The 8,074-nt window shown below is 40.7% G+C and overlaps 1 protein-coding gene across 2 annotated transcripts; it reads right to left on the bottom strand.

The window, feature by feature from the left end:
- Positions 1–1,430: 1,430 nt before the first annotated feature.
- Positions 1,431–7,641, bottom strand: LOC120787654 (homeodomain-interacting protein kinase 1-like). 2 transcript variants are annotated; one of them, XM_040123312.1, is made up of 10 exons: positions 7,529–7,641; positions 7,061–7,266; positions 4,292–4,482; positions 3,961–4,152; positions 3,606–3,787; positions 3,329–3,452; positions 3,078–3,197; positions 2,902–2,985; positions 2,620–2,792; positions 1,431–2,506 (listed from the first exon to the last, which is right to left on the bottom strand). In XM_040123312.1, the coding sequence occupies exons 4-10, from the start codon at positions 4,144–4,146 to the stop codon at positions 1,894–1,896; spliced, it is 1,482 nt and encodes a 493-aa protein (XP_039979246.1). In that variant the 5' UTR covers positions 4,147–4,152; positions 4,292–4,482; positions 7,061–7,266; positions 7,529–7,641; the 3' UTR covers positions 1,431–1,893. The 2 variants fall into 2 exon arrangements, with proteins under 2 accessions (XP_039979246.1, XP_039979247.1); XM_040123313.1 differs by lacking the exons at positions 7,061–7,266; positions 7,529–7,641 and having other exon boundaries at positions 4,292–6,252.
- Positions 7,642–8,074: the final 433 nt, after the last annotated feature.

Below are 8,074 nucleotides of genomic sequence, written 5' to 3'. Positions count from 1 at the left end.
CACTCTTTTGGATTTGTGTAAATCAGATATTTTGTTGGTAATTGCTTAAATGTTTTAGCTTTCATATCATGTGATATGTTTTTCTCTGTTAACATTGCAGTGATGGCATTATATTTTCCTTTTCTTTGCTGTGAATTGTTATCTGTGCTGGATTTGTGCTTTTTCATTTAGTTGCATAATAATTCTGCGCACTAATAGTTGCCTAATAATGGTGTACATATAGGTATTCTCTTAAGAAAGCCCAAACTTCACTTTTACTACTTAAATGTTCAGGTTTGAGGGTTTGTTAACATTTTGGATTGACCAAGAGCAACGTCGTTGTACAATAACAAAATGAATCCTCAAAAATACAACCTGCCTAATAATTGTGCACGCAGTGTAGTATCCAGTCGTCATGGTATTGAATGCTCGATATTACGAATTAAGTGAACTGATGTGTGGATGCACTTTGGATCAAACGGCCACAACTGAATATTGAAATAAGGCTTTTTGTTTAATATTTGATTTGATTTGATTTGTAAGTCAGTCAGTCACCCCACTTTCTGTTCTTTTTATAATACTGTCAAGAGGTGAGTCTTCTCACATTTTCACTCAAACCTCGACTTTAAACAAGTAAATAATTGATTCAAATGTGTGTGTACATTTATGTATGGCATTATTATAAATTGGCTGTAATATTTATACTTTCTATCCATCAGTTATCTATTATCTATCTGTGTTGTAATGCATAAAAACAATGGGATACTAAGCTATAACAGTTCATAAAGTTCTTTGTTGTGGACGTGTGGACTGTGTACCAGGGGGAGCTCAAAAGTGATCAAGAAACATACTGGACAAGCAATTAAATGTACTTAAAATAACAACGTCAAACATCTTCAGTGAGAAATGTATAGATGTCACTAACCCACTAGATTGTCAGTGTCTTGCATTAAATGAGACGATTTGACAAAATGATGTCAAAGAAAAGGTATCAGAGTTACTAGGAAATACAGATTCATCTTCTACAGACACATCTGAAAGTAACCATTTTAAGGTATTTCATGTAGAATTTTCAAGAATTGAAAATCGTGTTAATTTGCTGTAAATATTGTAAAGAAATCAGACCAACGACGAGTCGATCAACATCAAATTAATAGGCAACTATGTGAGCATTTGTCATTTTTGTTGTTGTTGAATAGTATTAAAAATGTATATCTTTGCATTTTGGATTGTTGGCTAAACAAAAGAAACATTTGAAAATGTCAACTTGACCTCAGAAACTTACAATGGCCATTTCCTCTATTTCAGACATTTTATTGACCAAACAACTAATCAGTTATTTTGGATGATCAACAGCCATTTTATCTTTTAACCAGCGTTTCAGCATCTGTGAAATGACTGGAATAAATAAACAATCACGGTGTCATCTCCAAAACACACACAGGAAGGAATTCAAGGGAACTTCTTGTTTATTGACATCAGGTCAAAAATTCAAAGCTGCTTTACAACAATTACAACTACTCCTTACAATATGATTTCCAGAGACCCAACATTCCCAGAGTTTTTCCTTGCGACAGTGGCGAGGAAAAACTCCCTTTTAATGGGAAGAAACCTCGAGCAGAACCTGGCTCATGGTGTGTGGCCATCTGCCTCCACCGGATGTGTTGAGAAGGGGGGGTAGTAGAGAAACCTTCCCTCAACAGAGGAGAAGGTCTAGGACACCACTTACCCCCCACCTACAATGCTCTCCTTTCCTCCCTATCCAGGACATTTTACAACTATTCACACTTGACTTCCTCCAAAAACTCCAACGACTGTCAAATGTTGAATGTCAAATTTATACACCCATCAGCCACAACAGTAGAACCAGTTATCGGGTTTTAATGTTGAATGTGACATTCAACATTCCTTTATTCATTTTTTTTTCATTTTAAACAAGGTCCTTATTGCTCTGCCAAAGAACTTCTTGATCCTCTTCAATGGACTCTCCTTAACTCTGGCAGGCGGACCCTCATCAGGTGACCCGTCTTTGGCTGATGTCTCCTCAGCTGGACTGCTTGGACATTGGCTAACAGCTAGTTCCTGTTCAGCTGAGCCAGCAGCGTCTGTTTTTACATCAGCTTCCTGTCCCTCAGATGAGTTAGGCGTGTTTTTAATGCCGTCACAGGAGCGAATAACAGCTGAGCCTGCATCAGCAGGAGGAGGTGTGGCTGAAGGCTCTTCACCTCTGGGCTCTACCTGAGCCTCACCATCAGCTGGACTGGCTTGCCCTCGGCTAACAGCTAGTTCCTCTACAGCTGAGCCAGCAGCGTCTGTTTCTGCAGCAGCTTCCAGTCCCTCAGATGAGTGAGGCGTGTTTTTAATGCCGTCACAGGAACGAAAAACGGCTGAGCCTGCATCATTAGGAGGAGGTGTGGCTGAAGGCTCTTCAACTCTGGGCTCTTCCTCAGCCTCATTGTCTGGAGATAGGTCTTCGTCCAAGTCATCCATCGGTAAGACCGCCATTTTCTCCAAACAATCCTCCACACTGAATAAAACATGACAATGAATCAATGGATCACTTAGTCAGTAAACAAACCTCTCCTTTAATCCAATCGTGTATCTATTCAACCCTACTGAGACCAAAACACAGTCACTTACTACAAGCTGGTCTCTATATCGCCCATCAGATGAGCCATTGTGGCAAAGGGGTGCTCGAGAGCCTTCCCCGGAGTGATCCTCTTCTCTGGGTCGGTGTTTAGAAGGCTCTTCAGGAGGCTGACGAAAGCTCTTTGATCCACTAGCTCAATGGATTCCTGTGTCTCTGGGTCATGCTGGATTTAAAACAAAGTAGGTGAGAGTTCAGTTGAACTGCTTCCTGTCTCTCAGCGACAGATCAAATTGGTATGAATTCATTCTTTAGTCATGAAATGGACCACTTACAGTCATCAGGTCATCCAGACTTCTAAGAGCGCTCTTCCATGTTTCGGGCTCAATTCCAGTGCCAAGCTGGTATTCCCTTGGGGTCTACAGGAACAAAACAGGCAAGTCAGATACTTCTTCCTTACTGTCTAATTGGGCCATAAAAAACTGTGAACAACTGAACAAGGTTAAAATACCTTCATCCACCATCTTGGGTTGTCCCAGTGCTGGTTCGCCTTAAAAAACTTGTGGGTGTAGTCCCCAGCACTGAGGAGGTGGTCAGCTGGCTGGCCCAGAACGTCTACAATGCCTTTCATCTGGAGAGAGAATATAAAGAATCACATCAGCCGACATCCTACATCAAAACCCCTTTGCTGGGTTTGGATATGTGTCTGGGGCAGAATATAACAGTCTTTGCATTTAAATCTAGACACATTTGGTTACTTACCGACTGGTACTCGCAGTTAATCGCAAACGGGTGTTCGGCGAGGTACAAGAACCCAAGCAGGCAGCCAAGACTCCACATGTCTATGGCCTCGGACACGGGAAGGCCCAGGATGACTTCAGGTGCCCTGTGTGTAGAATCACGAGAATCACAAGAGCTATTAAGTACTTTGTCAAATTCAGCATGCGTACTGAAGATTGAAACAACCTCTGCTGGATCGTTTACAGCATACGCACAACTGCAAACATGTTAAAAGATGAGCTTTGCAGATTGAACCTACCTGTAACCCAGAGGCTGAATTGACATCCCACGTGCCTCTTCTCGGGTAGCGAAGGAAAGGCCAAAATCAATTAGTTTGACTCTGAAGGGCTCAGTGTCGTGGTTCGCCAGCATTATGTTGTCTGGCTTCAGGTCTGAGTGTACGACGCCTATACCCTTCAGGGCGTCAAAGGCCGTCAGCAACTGCAGAGACAAAGGACACAATGTAGATGGTTAAAGATACCGTTGACCAGGCTGCGGGCTTAAACAGATCAAGAAGTAAGAGTTATGCTACTTCAGTATGTAACTTCTTTCTCAACAGTCTGAGTATATTGTCATCTCATGTCGATGATTGATCAAAGCCACATAGTCTTTACCTGGTGCGTTATTGGCCGTATCTCACAGAGAGACAGTGGCTTCCAGTCTCGTTCTTCGAGCAGCTGATAAAGACATCTGTCAAGCATTTCGAAAACCAGACAGGTATGTCCTTTGTGGTAAAACTTTTCGAAGAACCGAACCACATTCTTCTTGACTGGGTCAAGAACGCTCAGTATTTCGAGCATTTTGATCTGTGGAGAAAATAGTAAAATTTACATAGGTAAATTGCAAGTGACATAGCATGGTATCAGCAGTTCATTTAATAAACAAAATGTAGTCAAGAAAATGTGAAAAAAAAACCTAATCAACAAAAAGACTTAAATAAACTACCTCTCTTTCAGCGGTCTCCTCAGTATGCAGGATTTTGAGGGCCACGTCCTGCGATGTGATTAAATTCACACCCTTGGCAACTTTGGCAAAGCACCCTTCTCCACCAAAGTCCGTAATGAGGTAGCTACTTGTGATGCTGCAGAGTATGTCGTTCTTTAGCACCTCAGAGCTCTCATATTTCTTCTCTTCAACTGTGACGGCAAACAGAGAAGTAGTACATTGGGAGAGAAGGAGAACATGTGAAGATCAACACATGGAGTCAGCGGGGCTCATTCAGTCAACACCACACAAATGTAGCTGAAGCATTCATTATGCTCATGTGAATAAACATTTCATTATCATTCCATGACCACATGAAGAAGAATATTATGTCAGGTACTGCAAATGGCATAATGTCCATTTCAATGATTGGTATTCCCAAAGAAGGAGAAGAGCAAAATACGCTGAATGAGGAAAAATCTGATCAACACTGGTCTTCAGCATTCAGATCATTTTATTAAGTAGAAGAAGCAATACCACAATGTAAAAATACCCAATTACAAGTACAATTCTTGCCTTGAAAATGTTACGTAGTAGGTATGTGTTATCAGAACAATGTACTTGAAGTATCAAAAGTTAAAGCACTTGTTCAAACTCGTAACCTGCTAAGTAAGTCATATTTCCAACTGTCAAATAAGAAGTGCAAGCCTCCTAAGTACTGTGCTTGAGTAAATATACTTAGTTACTCCTTATCTTTGTGTTCGTGTGTGTGTGTGTGTGTGTGTGTGTGTGTGTGTGTGTGTGTGTTTGTGTGCTGAGTTTCCCTTACCAGTTGTACCTGTTGACCAACAGCTGGCTACATGAGTACGTGAAGACATTTTGCCGCAACAAATCTTTCTCACTTGTTCGATGTAACTTCTTCAACTAACTCTGGTCTGTAAGTGTTTTCAGCTGAAGGAGAACTGACCAGTTCTAAACATCAAAATTATGATTCATAAGAATTATGATGTCGTGACATTCTATGCTAAGATTCTATTAAACTCTTTTATCAGAGAAATGAGGGACAATCACTTGATTCAAAGACGAAATGTTAATCTGTGATTTATGCAGTTGATCATTTGCTATCTAGTAATTATTTTAAGTATAGGTTTTTGCCATGGTTACCTGTGACCTGTGTTCACTTGTTTAGAGCAGACTGTAATAGTTCACAAATACACAAACACAAGCACACATACTTCTTTCCCAAGTATGTGAGACATGTAACAGTAACCCCAACCTAAGCCTGTTGTGAGGACACTCATTGACATAATACCCTCCCTAGCCCCTTAACCTAGGCTTAACCATCACAACTAAATGCCTAACCCTAACCTAAACCTAAACCTAAACCTGATTCTAACCCCAACCCCAAAACCAAGTCAACTGGTCGGTATTTGAATAATAAAATTTCTGGCCTTTTATGTACGTTTTTTTGCTATATTGCCTTTTTTCTTTGGACATAAACTTGCCTTATTTTGAAATGTTCTACACTGATGTATGTTTACCTCAAATACAAATGATAGATACAGTAAATAGAAGTACGTTTTACGATTGTCCCTCTGAAGGATAATGAAAAGGCAGGGTAAAAGTGCAGGTACTGAGAGAGAGATATTAAAGTGAGATTTGAGGACCCCCACCCATTACAATCCCACGCTACGCTGCCGGAATCTTTTATCACCCCTTTGGAACCCCATGCAAAATTTCGTAGATGTGCCATTGCTCATTCAACATTCATCAAGCTGTAGCTTGTTTAATGAAGTGAGTATGGACCAACCAGCCAGAGCATTAGGTCATTCCAGTGCAATCACTCTGCACCGATGACCCCTGCTGGTGACAAAACATAATGAAATGCTTTAGTGTAGGGAACACGCAGGTGATACTGTACATACATCATCACTGCTGCACAACATGGCCTCCTCTTATCAGGCCAGGAGCCTCTACTATAGATAGAGGGAGCTAGTTGCACAGCGGTAGGTATGAAACAAAGTACCGTTGCCATCGGGGAAAATGTTCTACTTTAATGAGTAGAATATTTGTCAACAATTACAAATAATTCATGATAATAAAACATAAAAAAGTGCCTATAATAGTCTCTCCTTCGCGGATTAAGTTTGCATATGTGAAGAAAAGCACGAATGGGTAAAAATCACCAGGAAGTTGTGACCCACTGATATTCAAAAGAAATAAATTTCAGCCTGACTAAGATATAGAAATACTGAGAAGCTGGAGTCAAGTCATAGAGAGAAGGAAGGATAAGAAACAGAGGTGGACCTACAGTATAAAATTTGGTTTTTAAAATGTGGGATGAGTAAATGACAGAAGGCTACAGTTTATGGAAAGCTGTTTGACAGATATGCATCCGTTATAGAGAAGCAGCATCAGTGTGTGTCGCAGTGTGGAGGCGTAGTAGATGTTGAGTTTCCAATCATTTAAAAAATTCCCTGATAAAGTTTTGACTGAATAAAAGCTAAACATAACCGGAAGAGTGTGAGACAAGCAGAGATTTTGTATAAGGAAGGAGATAGTGGGAATATGTAACAGCTACATTGTTTCTAGATTTACTGATGGGATGAGGTGATACATGTGTGGGAGGCAGAAAGACAAATGGAAGGAGAAAAGCAGAAGACAAACAGATGTCAACAGTATTCATGGTGCACGTGTGGACGATGCCACAAGCTAAAAAGTAAATTACATGCATCTTTAAACACGCTCATCCATATATACGGTAAGTTTTGGTTAGATGTGACACAGTACCCGATGCTCGAGGAGTCTCTGCTTCTCAGCCTGGGCCTCTCGGAGTAAACGCTCCATCTCGATCTCGGCCATATCGGACGTACCAGCACTGATGGAAAACAGTAACCATTTCTCGAGTGATGTGAATGCACGGACGCTTCTGGACTGTTATTTTTTATGCTGGACCAGGCCTCTTTACGAAGTCGAACTTGTCCTCCGCGTTGAATCTGACAAAAATCCATAACAAAAATAATCAGATTAGATTGTACATATGCATACAAAAGTCAGAAACACTTGTAGTAGCCTACAAGTGTTTCTTCTAGGGCACTCTAGTACCCCTACTACACTTGTTACAAGTGTAGTAGGGGGTCTTGTTTAGTTCCTGATACTGTGTGTTTAGTTGTTTAAGTTGTGTAGCTATGCTTGTAGTGGCAATGCGTATGTGTATGAATATGTATACATATATTGTAAACAGGGCAAATATTGTACCTCATCTTCTTTTGGAGATACAGATGGCTCCATCGCATTCTCACTGCCAGACTCTGCAACTATATAGAGCATAATGTAAAGATACTCCACAGCTACACCCTGCCTAAATCCACCCACTTGTATCAGGGCCTATACTTACTTAAGCAGCTCTCAAGTGATCACAATGATTAATGACAAATATGCTCGGAAAAGGAACAGTCAGACACAAGGATTTAACTTAATTGTTGCCTGCTGTGTTCCTGTCATTTGCACTACTGAACAACGCAATATAAGGGGCGTAACATCCAATCAGAAGTGTGTTTGGAGGTCACAGCTTACAAGAAAGCGGCAGCTACACCAACATCCCTAGTCCAAATTAGAAATATTGCATCAGATAATGTATTGTTCATAATGACCAAGGCCATATTTGACAATCACTACAAACATCTCTCAAAAAAGATGTGTGCTCTCCTCTGTCTCTGTACTGCAGCCATCTCAACCCCCAACAGGCTACTCTTAGCCTATCAAGACCCTGGGGGTGATATTTTTGTTGCACTTATAAGGTCT

Source organism: Xiphias gladius, unplaced genomic scaffold, assembly GCF_016859285.1.
Source record: "Xiphias gladius isolate SHS-SW01 ecotype Sanya breed wild unplaced genomic scaffold, ASM1685928v1 HiC_scaffold_396, whole genome shotgun sequence".
In the NCBI taxonomy this organism is placed as follows: domain Eukaryota; kingdom Metazoa; phylum Chordata; class Actinopteri; order Istiophoriformes; family Xiphiidae; genus Xiphias; species Xiphias gladius.
This window is presented reverse-complemented; position numbering and strand designations above follow the sequence as displayed.

What these genes read in the sequence shown, in the direction of transcription:
- LOC120787654 (XM_040123312.1), bottom strand. Translation starts at nt 4,146, where the DNA reads ATGCTCGAAATACTGAGCGTTCTTGACCCAGTCAAGAAGAATGTGGTT. An exon ending in ATTCAGCCTCTGGGTTACAG is followed by an intron (nt 3,453 to 3,605) that starts GTAGGTTCAATC and finishes TTCTACACACAG; the next exon opens with GGCACCTGAAGTCATCCTGG. An exon ending in GTCTGGATGACCTGATGACT is followed by an intron (nt 2,793 to 2,901) that starts GTAAGTGGTCCA and finishes TTTTAAATCCAG; the next exon opens with CATGACCCAGAGACACAGGA.